Source organism: Eulemur rufifrons, chromosome 7 (assembly GCF_041146395.1).
Source record: "Eulemur rufifrons isolate Redbay chromosome 7, OSU_ERuf_1, whole genome shotgun sequence".
NCBI classification, from domain to species: Eukaryota; Metazoa; Chordata; class Mammalia; order Primates; family Lemuridae; genus Eulemur; species Eulemur rufifrons.
In genome coordinates this window covers 156820597-156838808 of record NC_090989.1, presented here as the reverse complement: position 1 = coordinate 156838808, position 18212 = coordinate 156820597, and the positions used below count along the sequence as shown (strand labels likewise).

At 56.0% G+C, this 18212-nt stretch overlaps 2 protein-coding genes across 3 annotated transcripts in view; one reads left to right on the top strand and one right to left on the bottom strand.

Moving 5' to 3' along the window:
• The first annotated feature begins 2120 nt into the window (after positions 1-2120).
• BAP1 (BRCA1 associated deubiquitinase 1) lies at positions 2121-9847 on the top strand. 2 transcript variants are annotated; one of them, XM_069475799.1, is made up of 17 exons: positions 2121-2286; positions 2385-2414; positions 2512-2566; positions 3517-3649; positions 4050-4169; positions 4668-4729; positions 4812-4954; positions 5218-5296; positions 5803-5872; positions 6236-6383; positions 6876-7060; positions 7542-7675; positions 8242-8720; positions 8839-9002; positions 9251-9343; positions 9450-9522; positions 9709-9847. In XM_069475799.1, exons 1-17 carry the CDS (start codon positions 2250-2252, stop codon positions 9840-9842), a joined length of 2139 nt encoding a protein of 712 aa, XP_069331900.1. In that variant the 5' UTR covers positions 2121-2249; the 3' UTR covers positions 9843-9847. The 2 variants fall into 2 exon arrangements, with proteins under 2 accessions (XP_069331900.1, XP_069331899.1); XM_069475798.1 differs by having other exon boundaries at positions 5749-5872.
• A 2056-nt stretch (positions 9848-11903) lies between these two features.
• The window catches only part of DNAH1 (dynein axonemal heavy chain 1), a 72599-nt gene continuing 66290 nt past the window's right edge, over positions 11904-18212 (bottom strand). The window contains exons 66-77 of the mRNA XM_069473696.1: positions 17393-17589; positions 17003-17147; positions 16581-16739; positions 16368-16499; positions 15408-15578; positions 15156-15335; positions 14911-15087; positions 14084-14254; positions 13783-13913; positions 13085-13436; positions 12542-12776; positions 11904-12025 (exon numbers count right to left, since the gene is read on the bottom strand). Coding sequence (XP_069329797.1) covers positions 11904-12025; positions 12542-12776; positions 13085-13436; positions 13783-13913; positions 14084-14254; positions 14911-15087; positions 15156-15335; positions 15408-15578; positions 16368-16499; positions 16581-16739; positions 17003-17147; positions 17393-17589 — 2172 coding nt within the window. The remainder of the gene's footprint in view (positions 12026-12541; positions 12777-13084; positions 13437-13782; positions 13914-14083; positions 14255-14910; positions 15088-15155; positions 15336-15407; positions 15579-16367; positions 16500-16580; positions 16740-17002; positions 17148-17392; positions 17590-18212) is intronic.

The window sequence follows — 18212 nt, the reverse complement described above, 5'->3', positions numbered from 1 at the left end:
ATTTTTCTGTACTATTATGAGGACAACACAGGCTCTTCCAGCTATAAATATAAACAGGGCTTGGTCAGCAATTTAATTCTACATTTGCTTATCAAGTTCCATAGGGTCAAGGCACCTCACCTCCCGACCCACGTGATGGAATAAAAGGGACACATCCACTATCAATGCTAGTAACAGCCAGCAATTACTAAATCATGCCAAGTACTATTCTAGGCACTTTACATGTGTTAACTCATAAAAACCCCATGTAGTAGGTACCATTATTATTCCCATTTTCAAGATGAGGAGACTGAGGCACAGAGAGGTAAGCATCTTGCCCAAGGTCAGAGTTAGTAAGTGATCCTGGCTCCAGAGGCCAACATTAACTCTCATGTTATGCTGCTATCACACAGTAGTATAAGAAATTAGAAACACTTTTGAGCTAGCTAAATTGTTCTGTTTCTTTGTGCCTATTAAATGCACAAGGTAGCATTCAGGCAAAAAGTCCCCTTTCGCACTTAAGCATGGGTGCCTTAATTCTACCCAGGAAAAGCTAGATAAGGTAGCTCTTTCCTAGGAAAAGTTGCCTGTGAGATTTTGGCTGCCTAAAAGCAAGAACTTCCTCTAGAGAACTGAGTACAATATCCAATAGTGGAGAAAGCACCTTTCCTCCTCCCGCCACCAATGTCAGCAGACTACAAATTTACAAAGTTTCCATTGGTTAAGCAGGAAATCCCTGAAAGTGAAGGGGGACAAAAGAAATAAGATTCATCCCTATGAATGAAGGACTGTCTAGTCAGGGGAGGTGATAAGGACAGCATTTCTTAGAAAAGCTGGATGAATGAGGTCACTCCAGAGACATAAACTCCAGTACCCATGGCCTTGGATCATGGGTGGAGATTGGAAATATCTTCAGGGACTTTCAAAACCATTCTGCATGAATACAACTACTAAGGCAATTAGCTGCTCAGAAAACCAAAGCTATCTTGCCCTCCCTTTCTTTGCTCGTGAGCCATCTCCTCTTCTAACTCATGAGTTGCAGTTGCAGAAGTAATGACATTTGATGGTTTCTTCCTCAACAAAAGCACATGGACAGGCTGGAAGAGGAGACAGAGGGGCGTGCCTTGACTTTGGTAGTCCCACAAGGGATCCACATTAGGGACTACTGAGAGTTCCCCGCTGTTGGGGCTACCCCAACCATCTAGCAATAGAAATAAAACCTTGAAACTTCAGTTCTTTGCATCGCTGGGCCAAGACGTTCCTTGAGTAGGATTCTGTGCACACTGGTAGTTACAAGATGCAACAACCTTCAACACGCGTGAGGAGGGATGTTGCAAATGCGGGCTTCCAGGCTGCTCAGTCCGTGATTTCCTAAGCCGGCGGATGCTCCTCGAAACGCTTACCAAGGTGTTTCACTGGATAAGTGCTAGGTAAATGCTTGTTGAGAAAATTAAAAATAAATAAACGTATTCGGCCCCGCCGCCGCAAGAATAAACAATGATTTATTTGGAAAATACGTGTCGTTGTGGCCACAACCGTCTCCCGGAGGTAACAGCCGGAGAAGGGGCTCAAGAAGCATCCCGCGGGTGCCAGACCAGGCTCATGTCGCGCCTGCCGGGTGGCTGGTGCGGGGCCGGGCCGGAGGTCTCCTCCGCCGCTCCCTCCTCACGGTAGCTCGCCGGCCGCCGCTCTCGGCCCGGGCCGCCCGCCCAGCTGTCGCTGAGGGCGCCGCTGTCTCGGAGCTTTATTCGTTATCACAAGCCGTGGTAGCTACCTCACGGGCGGCCGCCCCGCGCGGTGACTGCGCCGGTGAAGGGGGCGAGCGCGCAAACGGGAGGCGGGTCGCGCGGACTGTAACTCGCGCGGGCAGCTGCAACGCCGACCGTTGGCAGAACGCAACCACTAACGGCCACGCGCTAACGGCCGCGCGCCCAGCCCCTTGCGCTCTTGCCCTCTTGCCCTCAACGCCCAACACCGCCCCGCCCCTTCCCCTCGCCAGCCCCGCCCCTTCATCTCGCCCTGCCTCCCGCGCGTGCGCGCCCGCCCCCGAGCGCGTGCCCGCAACCCCATAGGCGGAAGACGAGCCCAGAGGCGGGGCGGGGCCGTCGCGGCGTAGTGGCGTCATGCCGGCGGCGCCGGCTGGTGACGTGACGGGGCCCGTTGTCTGTGTGTGGGGCTAAGGGGCCCCGGGGGTGGTGGGGGGCTCCCGGTGGGGGCGGCGGTGGGCGGGAGGGCCTGGACATGGCGCTGAGGGGTCGCCCCACGGGAAGATGAATAAAGGCTGGCTGGAGCTGGAGAGCGACCCGGGTGAGGAGGGGGCCGGGCGGGCCGGGGACTGGGGAGGCCAGATAGGCCCGGGACACGCCTGCCTGACCATCACCCCCTCCTCTTGTCGCCCCACCCAGGCCTCTTCACCCTCCTGGTGGAAGATTTTGGTAAGAACCTCTTGTGGGGTTGTGGGAGCCCACCCCTGCGCCATCACTCCAGGGCCTGGGGCTGCCCTTCCCAACCGCTTTCCTTTCCTGATTGCAGGTGTCAAAGGGGTGCAGGTGGAGGAAATCTATGACCTTCAGAGCAAATGCCAGGGGTGAGTGGCTGTACGCCTGGGCCTCCCTTCACACCCAGAGGGCTTGGGAAGGGCCCAAGAAAGAGTGCCTGTCAAGGGAGGTAATATCAGGAACCCCAAGTTGTAAAATCTCACATAAAGAAGCATTCCTTCCCCTCTGGATCAAGCTAATATCTTTTTCTCTCAATCTTCCCTCAGTGCTTGCGTTTATGTAGTAGCCTCTTCCCCAGCACTAACCATCCTTTGGGGTATGGTTCAGCTGCCTTTTCTGATCTTGGAGGAATCCCCTTGCAACAGGAAGACCCAGATCACATAGTGCCTTTTGTGCAGTTGTGTAATTTATTTATTAACTACAATGTGTTCGTGTGTGCCGTTGCTTTAATCCTGACACAAAGCTCTTCCTGTATTGATTGGTTGGTGTGGCAGGGCCCCTTCTGAATGCTCAAACTTAGGGTCTTGCCTTCGTGGCCCCATGGAATAAAGGTATAGAGAGACTGCTGAACCAAGGCTGAGACAATGACTGAACCAAGAAGTCTGCTTTAATTTCCTGGGAAAGCAGGGACTGGTGTGGTTCATTTGTTTTCCTGACTGCACTGGGGCCCACAAGTGAGAATTAGTGTTTAAATTCCTCATCAGAGTTCTTGTTCTTGCCTTATTTTGTGTTCCTACCCTGTCCCATCCTGGGCCATCACTTCCAACTTTTCTTACCCAGAATCATAGATTTCATAAGGAGACTGGATGGGCTCCTAGAGCACCACAGCCAGAAGCTGATGCCTTAGCCTGTGGCAGGCCTCTGGGGTGTGAGGGCTCAGGGCTACTTTGGACACAGTGTTGGAAAGAAGCCAGGGGGGAGGTGGGATCACAGCAAGGGCACCTGAGTGGTGACACAGTGCGCAGGAATAGGAGAAAGAAGGGATTTCTGATTGCCTTTTGCCCCTTGGCTGATCTAGTTCTCCCCCTGTTTCCCCCAGCCCTGTATATGGTTTCATCTTCCTGTTCAAATGGATCGAAGAGCGCCGGTCCCGTCGCAAGGTCTCTACCTTGGTGGATGATACGTCCGTGATTGATGATGATATTGTGAATAACATGTTCTTTGCTCACCAGGTCTGCTGGGCTCTGGGCTCTGGGCTCTGTCTGGAGGGTGGGATGCTGCCATTTTCTTTGCTTGGGAAGTGGAAGTGGAGGAAAACAGGAGGAGATAGGCAAGATACCAGGGGTGCTGGTTACAGAAACCCCCTGGCAGAAGGAACTGAGCTGTTACTCATTAAAGGCAGCATCTTCAGAGCATGATGGTGTCTGATAGCTCTATGTCCCCAGATAGCTGGTGAGTATTTAGTTGGTGCTTGTTAAATGAGGAAACACTGGACAAAGATGAGGGGAGCTGATCAGGGTTCTTGTCCAGATTTGACTGTCCCTCTCTGGATCCCCATTCCTGATGAATATGGGCTTGGGGGAGCTTGGGGTGAGGGGTGCTGTGTATTGGTGACTGTTCTTGGTTTCACAGCTGATACCCAACTCTTGTGCCACACACGCCTTGCTGAGTGTGCTCCTGAACTGCAGCAATGTGGACCTGGGGCCCACCCTGAGTCGCATGAAGGACTTCACCAAAGGCTTCAGCCCTGAGGTAGGTAGGCTGCAGTGCCTTAATCCTGGCTCACAGCTGGCTGGGCAGATCTGACCCTCAGAGCCATTGGTAATACCACCACGTGGTATTTGGCACTATTAGGCTGTTTCTTTTTCAAATGATCATTTATATTACATTTGATGCTTAAATTAATTATGTAAGGCAATTGGTTTTAGGCCCAATTGTCAGGAAAGGAGACAGACTGAGGGAGGGAAAAGAGTTTCCTTTAGTCATACCATGTCAGAACCTTCTTTGTCAGGAATTTTTCCATCAGGTCATGTTGCTCCCCAGTGTCCACTGATTATTTGCAAAGCCAGCAATGGCCATCTCTTTGGAGCTCCAGAGCTCTTTTCTGCCCCCATTAACACTTTAGGAAAGTTCATCTGTGCTCCTTTAGATTCCTAAAATGCCTCTAGACCTGCTCTCTAGAGCTTTGCCTTCCACCCAGAGGCCCACTTGAGGAGAAATTGTTCTGATGTGGCCTTTTCTTCCATGTAGAGCAAAGGATATGCAATTGGCAATGCCCCGGAGTTGGCCAAGGCACACAATAGCCATGCCAGGTATGTGGTTGCTGTGGGAGCTGATGTGGGGTGAGGGTGGGGGGAGTGTCATATTTTGGGCCCTGACTGTGTCCTTCCCCAGGCCTGAGCCGCGCCACCTTCCCGAAAAGCAGAACGGCCTTAGTGCAGTGCGGACCATGGAGGCGTTCCACTTTGTCAGCTATGTGCCTATCACAGGCCGGCTCTTTGAGCTGGATGGGCTGAAGGTCTACCCCATTGACCATGGTAGGCACCTTGAGCGGGGGGCCTGTTTCTCTGCTTACTTTCTGGGGAGCTGGAGCTCAGGGCCCTCAGGTGCTTGGGATCCAGTGGTAGGGGGTGTGGGTACTGAGGACATCTGACTCTGGTCTGGATTTTACCCTACATTGCATTGCTTGACCAGCTCCTGACTCCCTGGCTCAACTGCTCTTGTCTACCTTCCTTCTCACTCCTGGTCTGCCCAAACTCAGGTTTCACACCTGCTGATTCATTGTCTTGGTCTTCCCTAGGGCCCTGGGGGGAGGATGAGGAGTGGACAGACAAGGCCCGGCGGGTCATCATGGAGCGTATCGGCCTCGCCACTGCAGGGTAAGGGCCCTGTGCTTGCCCTGCTCTACCCTCTGGAGCTGTCCAAAACCTGAAAGGGGTTTGAGAGGGGACAGAGAGAGGCCAGGTGATTTGTAAATCACAAGGCCACATGGTGAATCTGGCAAGATCAAGCTTAGATCGTGGCCTCTCAACTCCTTTCCTTATTTCCTACTGGGGCTACCTATGGCCCCCCTGGATGGGCTGGGGGCAGGGCAGGCCATCGTGGATTCCTGGGTGGCTGGCTCACTTCCTGACAGGTCCCTCACACAGCTTGTTGGAAGGAACCAGCTCAGGTGCCTGGCGTACATGGCCAGTTGCTGCCTGCCTGTAGGGGTAGGGCCTATACCTATGGCTACAGGTGTGACTGCAGGGAGCCCTGCCAGGATATCTGCCTCAACCTGATGGCGGGGCCAGAGTGGGAGCTGCTCTCATGGCTGCGGCTGTGACTGCAGGGAGCCCTACCACGACATCCGCTTCAACCTGATGGCAGTGGTGCCTGACCGCAGGATCAAGTACGAGGCCAGGCTGCACGTGCTGAAGGTGAACCGTCAGACAGTACTGGAGGCCCTGCAGCAGGTGGGTTCCCCTCCTGCCTGGCCCCTGCCCAACATAGCCTGTCTTTCCCCCACTGCAGCATCCAGCTCTGATTCCCAGATCACACTCTTCTGGTTCTGGGCTCACAGAGAAATAAACAGCCAAACCAAAACCCCCTTAGAAGTTAACCCCTCCTTTCCCTTGCTGCTGTGTAGGAAAGGTGGGACTTGGGGTTGGGGAGGGGGTAACTTCTAAGGGGGTTTTGGTTTAGCTGTTTATTTCTCTGTGAATAAGTGAATGGGTAGAGCCAAGGCCATCATGCCCTTTAGTCCTGCAGCCCTCAGCTGTCCGAGGTAGAGGCCTGGGTCTACCCTTCCTCATTTGAGCCTTGGGTTCTGTTTTTAGCTGATTAGGGTAACACAGCCAGAGCTGATTCAAACCCACAAGTCTCAAGACTCACAGCTGCCTGAGGAGTCCAAGCCAGCCAGCAGCAAGTCCCCCCTGGTGCTGGAGACAAGCAGAGTCCCAGTGGCCTCTGAGGGCACCCACACAGGTACTGTGGGGGTTGGGGCCTCTCATGGGCCTCAGAGCCACCCCATCATAGCTTGTCCTGGGAGGCCCAAGCAGAGTAGGCCTTTCTCTAGGAGGTACTTGGGCAGTGGTGCAGAGGCTCCTACGGGAAGGCCTGAAAGCCCAGTGCTTGCAGCTCTCCCCGTAGAAGGAGAATAGTTCCTCCCCAAAGAAAGGTACCTGTAAGGGGCTGCCGTTACCACTGGCCCTGTACCCTTCTCCATGATGTACACTTCCTTTCTTGTTTTCTCTAGAGACCGTTTTCTTTCTTCTTCTCTCTATTTTTCCATCTCATTCTTCTTCCGGTCTTGCTGAGGGTCATGTCCCAGAGCTTGCTGGCTGCCGTTCCACCGGCTGGCTCCGCTGGTCTCTGGGGAGGGAGGGGAGCAGTGCTGTGTCACAGGACGGGGGAGACTGTGGGCTTTTCTTAAGGATCCTGCTGAAGGTCCTGTCTATGCTCCTTGGCTTGTCTCAGATGGTGCGGAGGAAGTGGCTGGTTCATGCACACAAGCCCCAACCCACAGTCCCCCCAGCAAACCCAAGCTGGTGGTGAAGCCTCCAGGGAGCGGCCTGAATGGGGTTCCCCCCACTCCCACCCCCATTGTCCAGTGGCTGCCGGCCTTTCTAGACAATCACAACTATGCCAAGTCCCCTATGCAGGTAAGTGGCACCCTTGTGGGATTCTCTTGAGAGGCTGCAATAGGCAGTTTCCCATGTGGTTCCTTGGTATTCACCCTCTGCCTAGGCCTGGGTTGCCAGGTTCCTTTGTCTGATACACAGAGGCCCCCACAACAGGAGGGGCTTAGGGAGGCAGGGAGAGCTCCTCCAACTTTAATCTAGTCACATGGGTGTGGGGTTAAACGTTTAGGGCATGCTCTTTGGGACAACTCTACAGGTTGGGTTCTGCTAGCAAAATAAAGGCATGTGTTTTAGGGCACTCTCTTTCTCTTAGCAGCTCTCTGTAGGCTTCTATGCAGGTGGGAGGCAGCCTCTGCAGGAGCCAAGGGTGGGCTCTGTAGCACCTGGAGGGGTTCAGCTGACTCAGCCTGGAGAGCCACGTTGGCTTTCTCTCCAGCCACGTGCGTCTGTGCCCAGCTGGGCTGAGCAGCCTCTGCTCATGACTCCCTGGTCTCTGCCTCAGGAGGAGGAAGACCTGGCAGCTGGTGTGGGCCGCAGCCGGGTTCCAGTCCGCCCACCCCAGCAATACTCAGATGACGAGGACGACTATGAGGATGACGAGGAGGATGACGTGCAGAATACCAACTCTGCCATCAGGTCAGCCCCGGCTCTGTAAGGCTGCCAGGCTCTGGGTGCGTTGGGTCCTATGATGAATATCCCAGCTCATGTGTGAGAATGCCCTTCAGCATATGATGGCGAGCACCTGCAGAGTGTAGGGCCCTGGGGGAAGCTGGCATGAAGGGGCTGACCACAGGTCTCCAAAAGGTTTTTAGTGGGCTTGGGAGAGGGCTGAGCATATAAGCACCCATCAAGGCATGTCCTTTTGGAGATGGCTTTTCAGCCAGGCCTCAAAGGATTAGTTGGGGCAGGGATGGAGGAGATGTGTGTGGATGGGTGGGGGCAACTTTGCTGGAACACGCAGCATTGGCAAAAGGCCAGAAGTGAGGCAGCTAGGATAGAGGAGGTGTCCTCTGAGGACACCTGGCTGCAGCCGACAGAGCTTAGGTACCAGGCTTGGCATGGGTGGGTCAAGCTGCTGGGCCAAGTACAAGGAGCTTCAGGGGCAGCCCCTGGAAGTCAGGATGTGTTGAAACCATTCTGGGCGCTGCTGGGTGTGGTCACATGGCCTGTTCTCTTGCTCCACCTCTTCTTGGTCCCCACAGGTACAAGCGGAAGGGGACAGGGAAGCCAGGGTCCTTGAGTGGTTCCGCAGATGGGCAGCTGTCAGTGCTGCAGCCCAATACCATCAGCGTCTTGGCCGAGAAGCTTAAAGAGTCCCAGAAAGACCTCTCAATTCCCCTGTCCATCAAGACTAGCAGTGGGGCTGGGAGTCCAGCTGTGGCAGTGCCCACGCACTCGCAGCCCTCACCCACCCCCAGCAATGAGAGCACAGACACGGCCTCTGAGATCGGCAGTGCTTTCAACTCGCCACTGCGCTCGCCCATCCGCTCGGCCAACCCAACACGGCCCTCCAGCCCCGTCACCTCCCACATCTCCAAGGTGCTTTTTGGAGAGGATGACAGCCTGCTGCGTGTTGACTGCATACGCTACAACCGTGCTGTCCGCGACTTGGGTCCTGTCATCAGCACAGGCCTGCTGCACCTGGCTGAGGATGGTGTGCTGAGTCCCCTGGCGCTGACAGGTGAGTCTTGGGCTGGCTCATTGGCCACTTGGTGCACCCAGGAGGGATGAGGGAGGTGGCCAAGTGACCACAGAGTGTCTTGCATTCTGATGGGTGTTCCTGTGCCTTCTCTTTCCAGACGGTGGTGGGAAGGGTTCCTTGCCCTCCGTCAGACCAAGCCAAGGCAACCAGGGATCCAGCAGCCCAGTGGAGAAGGAGGTGGTGGAAGCCCCGGACAGCAGAGAGAAGACTGGGCTGGTCAGGCCCAGCGAGCCCTTGAGTGGGGAGAAGTACTCACCCAAGGTGGGCCTCCTTTGTGGCTTTCTCTTTTAGTCGTTGGCAGGGGGAAGGGCTGCCGCCCAGGTGCAGGCTTCTTGATCGAAATTTTGGTGGCTGGAGCCAGGTGCCAGGAAGCCTTTCTGGGCTGGGTGGTGGCAGGGGCCTCAGTAGGCTCCATGGACTCTATTCATCCTTGCCTCTAGCCGCGTCCTGATGTTGGGGCTTTGGTGATGGCCAGCCCCTGTCAGAGGTACAATGTTGGGTTTTGGCAGGAGCTGCTGGCACTGCTGAAGTGTGTGGAGGCTGAAATTGCAAACTATGAGGCCTGCCTCAAGGAAGAGGTGGAGAAGAGGAAGAAGTTCAAGGTGGGTGATCTCTCCACCTGCCTGGTCCTCAGCCCCTCCCAAGGTCAGCTGGTGGCTGCTATGGGGAGATGGGCTGCGGTGCCCTCAGCCTCCTTCCCTCCCACAGATTGACGACCAGAGAAGGACCCACAACTATGATGAGTTCATCTGCACCTTCATCTCCATGCTGGCTCAGGAAGGTGAGAGGACTCACTGCTGTGTCCTAACTGGCATGCCCTGCTGAGGGCCGTGTCCCTCAGGTCCCCCCTCCCTCAGGCCTCTCCTGAGGCTTGAGCAGACTGTGGGGCACAGGGAGGGCTGTGAAAGCCTCAGCTGCCGGCCTGAGGCAACCAGCCACCTGTTCAAGGGCCTCTGCCTCCCCACAGGCATGCTGGCCAACCTGGTGGAGCAGAACATCTCGGTGCGGCGGCGCCAAGGGGTCAGCATTGGCCGGCTCCACAAGCAGCGGAAGCCTGACCGGCGGAAACGCTCTCGCCCCTACAAGGCCAAGCGCCAGTGAAGACTGCTGGCTCTGACTCTGCAGCCCACTCTTGCCGCGTGGCCCTCACCAGGGCCTCCTCCTTGCCCCACTCCCCCTTTTCCCAGTATTACTGAATAGTTCCAGCCGGAGAGCCCAGGCCCTGGGAATGGGAGGCAGGCCACATGCCCGGCATCATGCCCTGGGGCCTGGCAGGGGCAGGTCAGCCCCATAGTGCTCAGGAGGCAGCAGCTGGAGTTGGGGCACAGCAAGGTACTACGGCTTCTTCCACAGCCGGCTGTGGAGTGGCAGGACCTGGCCCTTCTGCATGGACAGCAGAATATATATTTTACCTATCAGAGACATCTATTTTTCTGGGCTCCAACCCATCTTGCCACCGTGTTGACATAGCCAGCTTCCTGACTCTACTTTGTGTCCTAGCAGCTATCATCCTGGTAGGCCCAGGTCCCTGCATCACGCCAGGGTCACAACTGCAGAGTCCCAGCTGGGGGCCTGGGTGGGCATCGGGCCCTGCTGCTCTAGCCTCAGCTGCCAGCCTGTCTCTGTCCCTGTCATGAGGAAGCCAGGCCTGCTCTCTTCATTTCTCTTGGGAGAGTGCCAAACTCAGGGACCTGACTGCTGGGCTGCACTGGGAGTGGGGTGTCCCAGCAGGGGTGGGATGAGCAGCCTGCTGGGGTCCCTAACCTGAGCAGAGAGGAGTGTTTGAATTGTTTGGTGGCCCGTAAACTGTCCTCCTAGTTCTAGCCGGACTTATGGAGACTGCTCTCCACAGCAGGGTTCTGGGCATCCTCGCCTTCAGTGTTGTGGCCCTAGCTATGGGCCTGCCTCGTGCTCCTCGTCTCTGTTCCTGGAGCTTGGGGCTCAGAGGAGCCTCTGCCCAGCCCCTCAGTATTACCGTGTCTCCCTCCTCTTAGGGATAGCAGAGACAGGGCTGCTTGCAGGAAGCTTGCACACTGAACCCCCCTGCCAGCTTCCTCAGCCTCTGCAAGGCACTCAGGGTGGGGGACAGCAGGATTGAGAAAACCGATTGCAGCCCGTGTGTTCCCAGAGGGTCTGATGCTAAGGGGTAATGGGCCTAACACTGCCTCTGGAGCTCAGGCCCCAAACAGCCCCATGGCTTCTGACAGGTGGCTTTGAACGTGATCCAAGCAAGCCTCTTACCTGTACATAGTGACTGGGGATCTGGCAGGTGTGGCAGCTGCCTCTCTGGGCTGAGCACAGCCTGATCCCTCCAGCCCCTGTAAATACTGGATCAATGAATGAATAAAATTCTCCTAAAAAATGAGCCTTCCTGTGGTTGCTGGCCTGAGGCCAGGATGTGGTGGGAGTAAGGACCTACTAGGCCTCCTGGGCCCAAGACCCTGTGACTAGCATTGAAAGACAATCCTGGAAGGCTAGGCGCGGTGGCTCACGCCTGTAATCCTAGCACTCTGGGAGGCCGAGGCGGGTGGATCACTAAAGGTCAGGAGTTCGAGACCAGCCTGAGCAAGAGTGAGACCCCATCTCTACTAAAAATAGAAAGACATTATACGGACAACTAAAAATCTATATAGAAAAAATTAGCCGGGCATAGTGGTGCATGCCTGTAGTCCCAGCTACTCGGGAGGCTGAGGCAGGAGGATCGCTTAAGCCGAGGAGTCTGAGGTTGCTGTGAGCTAAGCTGACGCCACAGCACTCACTCTAGCCTGGGCAACAAAGTGAGACTCTGTCTCAACAACAACAACAAAAAAGCCTGGGCAACAAAGTGAGACTCTGTCTCAACAAAAAAAAAAAAAAAAAGAGAGACAATCCTGGGGCGTCTGGCTTGCTTCTGGGCCAGAGATCTCTGGGAGGCAGGGCTGCCTCTAGTCCTGCCTGGCACGTTCTCCCTGGGAGGGCACGTCTCCTCCCTTGTTGCATTTGGAAAGCTGCTGCTTCTGCCCCTCTATCCCCTGCTGACTGAATTCTCTGCCGAGGCTGCTGTGGCCCCTCACCCCCACCCTGGCTGTGAGTCCTACAGAGAGGGCCGCATGCAAACAGTTAAGGCACAGCTGGACTGCTTGGAAAGCTCAACTTTAATGGCCCTGACCCATCTGTCTGAGTCTAGTAGTCCAGGGCACAGATGAGGGCCACACCACGCTTTATCCAGTGTCTCTGGGGCTGGTCGGTGGGGATCTCCACAGCAATGACGTAGTTGGTGGAGTGTCCTGTGGTTGATAGTGTTCCTGGGATAGGCAAGAAGGGGGAAGGTTTAGGTCATGCCCTGTCACGACTAGAGCAGAGAGAGGGTAGCGGCAGGCCCAGTGGGGTTAGCAGACTAAGCTGAGGACAGGGAGGGGGTCCCTCACCTGACTGGTGAGGGTCTAGCCAAGGTTCAAGTCTGCCCAGGGTTACTGCACCAGTGATTGAGCATGGGAATGGAAGAGCTGATGCCACTTTTCATTGCCTGATAGACCTGGCCCAAGCCCATCCCTGCTCTGGGCCTCAGTTACCCCTCTGAACCCCCGATGGTAGTCTGGGACTCATAGGCTCCCAGGACCCAAGGTGGATCTGCTGGGAGGCAAGTAGGTGATCCCAGCCCTTGGCCATTATCCTGTCAGCTTCTGTCCTGGCCCAAAACTCTGTTGGCCTTCCTGTTCAGCTAATCTGTGTCAGTCTAACTGGCTTGGGCTGGGCTGGCCGGGCTGGGTTATTCGTGGGCCCCCACTAGTAGTGTAGGCTTCCCGCCCTGGGCCCCGTACCAGCACGGGTCAGTGTCTTATAGATGGGGCACAGGTAGAAGTCTCGGTCCCGGGCCTTGCGGTTGGGCACCGGCAGGAGCCAGATAACAGCCATCTCTGTGTACAGCTCCTTGGGCCGAGATTCAGCCAGCTGGAAGTCCACTGGATCCCAGCGGGCACCTTCTAGGAATAGTCCATGGATATAGCACCCTACTTCAGGTCTTGTGTTGAACTCTGATGGTGCCTGGGACATTACCTGTGACGGGCACACAGACGCACTCACACACCAACACCCAGAATCTGGGTTAGGATTTGGGTCAGGAAGCACAAACTCCCTCCTGAGAGGTGCTGCCTGCCCATCACTTTCCCACCATTTCAGCCAGCAGCCTGCGACTGTCCTGCCCTTGTGGATTTCCCTGGGACTCATGGCCTCTTCTGACCTGGGTCTTCCCACTCTCCTGCTCAGGGGTGTCCTGACTGCCAGCCAGCTGTGGCCTCAGTACCCCTTCCTGCCTGGGCTTTACCCTATCCTGTCACCTGACCTGGCCGTGGCTGTGCCCAGACCTTGAAATCGAAGGAGATGGTGTCGATGGAGATCACAGATTTGCGGGCAAAGTTCTGCAGAGTGCCTGTCAAGAAAGCCTGAGGGAAGAAGAAGCCACTGATCCAGAAGACAGCCGGGATGCCACCTTGGATCCAGGCCTGCACAAATTTCAGGCGTTGCAGCAGGTCCATGACCCATGAGGACAGCGGCTTGAGCGATGGGTATGCCTTGGCATTCCAGAGCTCAGGCACGGTATTGTTATACAGGCTGGCAGCCATCAGTTCCAGCTGCAAGGACATCACCACCAGCCCCTTGAGTGCCTTGAGCAGGTCTTGCAGCGTCTGTGTGATCACCTGCAGCAGCCGGTTGTACCTATGGGGCCAGTGGCAAGGAAGTGGGCAGTGGGTTAAGGGTGTGTGGTAGTATCTATGCTCCCTAGGAGAAACAATGGCAGAAAGTAGCAGCTAAGAGCATAGAGCTGGATCAGGTGGCCTGGGTACAGATCCCAGCTCTGGGTCTTGTCAAATGTGTGAACCTGTATAGGTCACTTAACCTTTTCTGGGCCTCATCTATAAAATGAGAATAATAAACATGTGGCTGAGTTAGAGGATAGATGTATAGCACTTGGCATGGTGCCCGGCCCATAGTGACTCCTGTCGCCATTTCTCTACAGTCCAGTGGCTGCTGACTTGGGGTGGGATGTGTGGCAGGGCATTACCTAATGACCTCTTGCACCAGCACTGTGTTCATTGATTCCTCATACAGCACGGGGTACTTGGCCATCACCCATTGCAAGTTGATAGGCTGAGGTACCTTAAGCAGAATCCTCTGGGCCACGTCCTGTACTATCTGCAGGGGCAAAGGGCACTGGGAGTCAGGGCTGGCCCCTCTTAACCCCTGTAGGATTCCACACGAAGAATTTCTTCCACAGGCCTGCAGGCAGCGTGGTGGAGCCCGGCCCCGCCCAGCCCTGGGGCCCCTGCCCAGTCCTCGGGCCCCTGCCCCCTGCCACTACCCACCTCCTCCTGGCCCTGGCCACCCACAGAGGATGATTTGGGTTGCAGCTGGATGATGGCATTCAGCAGGGCAAACGTCTCATTCTGGGCGAAGGTGATGTTGGCATTGTCATGCAGGCCGAAGATCTCGGGCATGTCATTGAGTGGGAGGCTCTTGATGTAGGAGAGGTAGCCCTAGGAGGTAGGAGGGCTGCAACTGAAGCCCCTGCCTTGCTCTACTGCAGCCTTCAGAGTAACCCTTCAGTTGGGCGCATCCCCACTTGTCACATCCCCCACTTGTCACCCCTGGTTGTAACCCTTTCACATGTCCCTGTTGTTCTTGGGACTCTATGGCCTCTAAGGCACCATGTGGTACAGCTGTTGCTTCCCTTCCACTGCCCTTCTCACTGCTGTCTACTCCCTGCTTCTCCATTCAGAGGCTCGAACCTGTCATGCTCCCTCCTGCCACAGGCCCTTTGCACTGATGACCCTCCCAACACAGCCCGGGCTCATGACTCTCCTAACACATGTTCCCCAGGGAGCCTTCCCTGACTGCATAGTCGGCCTGGTTACTATCTTGGAGGTCTGCCGCAGCCCTCACTGAATAATTACACTCAGAGAGTGGCTGAGCTGAGTGGGAGTTCGTCTCTCCCCAGAGCCAAACTCCAGGGGGCAGGGACTGACTCCACCTCCTTCACCCTGGCTATCCTTGTGGGATGGATTAATCAATGAGAAGAAGCTACTGGAGGGCAGGGGCCATGTCTCCTCTCTCCCAGCACCAAGGTGTTCACAGGACCTCAGGACCCCAGTTTGGCAGGCCCCTCCCCCAATGCCCTTGAGGGTGGGCTCACGTTGAGGTCATAGGTAGGTTGGATCTGGTGGTAGACACCCGAGGTGCTGTAGCAGTGCTCAGGGGAGAGTACAGCAGGGTTGTAGAAGTCCTCCAGGATGTTCATGACGCAGCGCCGGTCCCAGTCATCAGTGACACGGCCCCCGTAATTGATCTCACCTGCTGTGTACTTGAGGACCTATGGAGCAGGTGGGTGAGGGTCCCCTAAGTGCCAGAGCCCCCAGCTCCCAGCCTGTCCCGGCCTACCTTGTAGGGGATATCATCATATTCGTCCAGAAACATCTTGAGCTGGCTGATGCAGATGCGCAGGTCTCCGTCTGTGAACTCATAGGGGATGTTGAAGCCCAGGGGCCCAAACTTACGGCGCTCCAGTGCATTCCCATGGAACAGGCACAGAGACAACAGCAGGGACTTGAACTCCAGCACCTGTAGGAGGTGGGGGATGTGAGGGGTGGGGACGGGGGCAGGTAGGGCGGGCGTGCACCAAGTGTGCCTCACCTTGTGACAGGAGTTGAGGAAGTCATCACTGAGGCTGCTGTAGGACTTCATCAGGTTGGCCTTGACACCACGTGGTGGCTCAATGGTCATCTTGGAGCCATTCTGCAGGATGGACACTGGGAACTTGTTGCTGGGCAGGCTGGTGAGCCACAAGCGGAAGTCTCGATGCACCTGGTGGCCATGGCTCCATATGAGCATTGAGACCCAAACCTGGTGGCCACCCCAACACCAGGCTGTCTCCTACCTAGGGAGCCTAGAACTCCACCCCTGGGGTCAGCCAAGCAAGGCTGCATGAACAACTGGGTTAAGAATATGGGCTTTTAGGCTGGGCGCGGTGGCTCACGCCTGTAATCCTAGCACTCTGGGAGGCCAAGGCAGGCAGATCGTCTGAGCTCAGGAGTTCAAAACCAGCCTGAGCAAGAGCAAGACCCCATCTCTACTAAAAAAATAGAAATAAATTAGCTGGACAACTAAAATATATAGAAAAAATTACCCGGGCATGGTGGCACATGCCTGTAGTCCCAGCTACTCAGGAGGCTGAGGCAGTAGGATTGCTTGAGCCCAGGAGTTTGAGGTTGCCTGTGAGCTAGGCTGACCCCACGGCACTCTAGCCCTGGCAACAGAGTGAGACTCTGTCTCAAAAAAAAAAAAAGGAAAAAAAAAAAAAAAAAAAAAAGAATATGGGCTTTGGCAAGTCCCAGAGTGTCACTGATCTGTGCTGGGTGGCTCTGGTCAAGTCGTATCACCACTTGTACCAGTAACTCAGAGGGTCATTGAGAAGATTGATCTAGTCGGTGCATGGTACTTGTGTCAGTTACTGAGCGCTTGCTATGTGCTTGGGGCTAGGCTGAGTGCTTTGCAGGATCATCTCATTTAAGCCTCATCAGTCCCTGATGGATGCACTGTGTGTCCTTTCAGCAGGGAGGCCCCGGTGGGCCTGTGACAGGCAGGGTGGCGTACCTTGTCGGGGTTGATGTGCTCGATGAGGCGTTCTAGGGCTGGCATCCAGCTTGGTGCCAGGTGGCAGTTTTGGAAGAAGACCCACTTGCCCCTCTCTATGGAGCTGCGCATCATGGCTTCCGCCCGAGGGCCCTGTGTGGGGAGCACTGGGTGGTGGGGAACCAGCTGGCCCACCCCCACAGCCCACGCCCTTCCTCCCTGCCTAGCCCTTACCTGCCCCTGGCCCAGGGAGATGGCAGAGAGCTTCTTGGAGAACTTCATTTCTTCGGCAAACTTGTAGAGGTCGGCAGCGGGGTCTGTGCCAGGCGACAGCACAAAGATGAGGGGCGTGGTGGAGTTGGAGTCTTTGAACACCACTGACAGGTTGGCAGTCTGCAAGGGCAGGGAGAGATGCTGGGACCACCTGGGGCTGAAGAGAGACAGGGACCAGGGCAAGGGAGGGAGAACCGGGGTTTGCAGAGAGATCCCAGAGGGGCTGCTGGGTGGGGCCCAGAATCTCCCAGAGAATATGGGGTGGGCAGGAGTCCCGGTCTGGCCCAGGCTGCAAAGCAGTCTGTCCAGGTGCAGCCAGGGCCCTGGGACCTGGGCTGGGCATTATCCCAGGGTGCCAGTCCTGCCTGGGTACCAGCACTTGCCTGGGGCTCAATGAAGCGTGGTTCCAGGTTGGTAGCCACAAAATCCTGCATGGCGTTGGTAACCTTGTCCCCACGAAGGCAGCGGAGGACCAGAAGCTTCTGGAACTGGTCCAGGTACTGGTCCCAGATGCCAGGCAAAGGCTGCCTGCAACGGTGCCCACATCTCCCTGAGAGCTGGCCTGTGGGAGTCACTGGCCCCAGGGAGTCTGCTGGCTAGACAGCAGGGGAGGGGGTTAGCCCAGGGACACAGGGTTGGGAGCACAGAAGAGATGTGGCCACAGCTTCAGGGCAACCTGGGCGGCCCCTCAGAGAAGGCTCCTGGGCAGGCCTTTTCCTAGGGTCTCACCCCCTTTATATGCCCTTCCTGCCATACTCTGGGACCTCGCTAACCGGTGGGGCTCAAGGCTGTCAAAGATGATCCGGAACTCTGAGAGGTGCTTCACAAAGTCAGAGGAGAAGGAGGAAAAGGCTGGCAGGTTCGAGAGTGCCAGGATGTCTCGCCAGGCTCGGTCTGACAGCCAGTCTGGTGCAGGATTTGCAGTCACGGTCTGGATGGAGCCCCCAGACAGGAGGTAGCGCCACTCACCCTAGCAGGGGACAGGGGGAGGCTGGTGCCAGGGCCTGTGGCCAGTTGTTCCCCACCTCTGTACACCCTACCACCCTCACCCGGGGAAATTGAGCCCCCCTTGGGGGTGGTAGTCGAACAGTGTTCTCACTCCACCTTTTCCTGGTTGTGTGCCCTTAGGGCAAAGGATTGGACCTCTCAAGGCCTCAGTCTCCTATTTGAAAAGTAGGACAAAGCAGAGCTCCAACTGCTTCCCAGGCAAGAGCCCGGTGCCTGGCACACAGGGCTCTAGCAGTGGTGGCTGTCACTCCCACTATGTTGGCAGGGCTTTCCAACACACCACGTAATACCTGGGGCTTCTTGAGAGTGTGCGCTCCTGGCCAAAAAGGTGTGGGAGGCTCAGGACAGTCTGTCCCTGGGGACAGTCTCTGTGCTCACCCACACACTCTGTGAACCTTCTCAGAGTGCACAGCATCACAGCTCACAGTTAACTCAGGGTGTTCTGGCTGGTTTTTTAATTTTTAAAAGTTCTTTAGAGATAGGGTCTCGCTGTCACCCAGGCTGGAATGCAGTGGCACAATCATAGCTCATTGTGGCCTTGAACTCCTGGGCTCAAGTGATCCTACTGCCTTAGCCTCCCGAGTA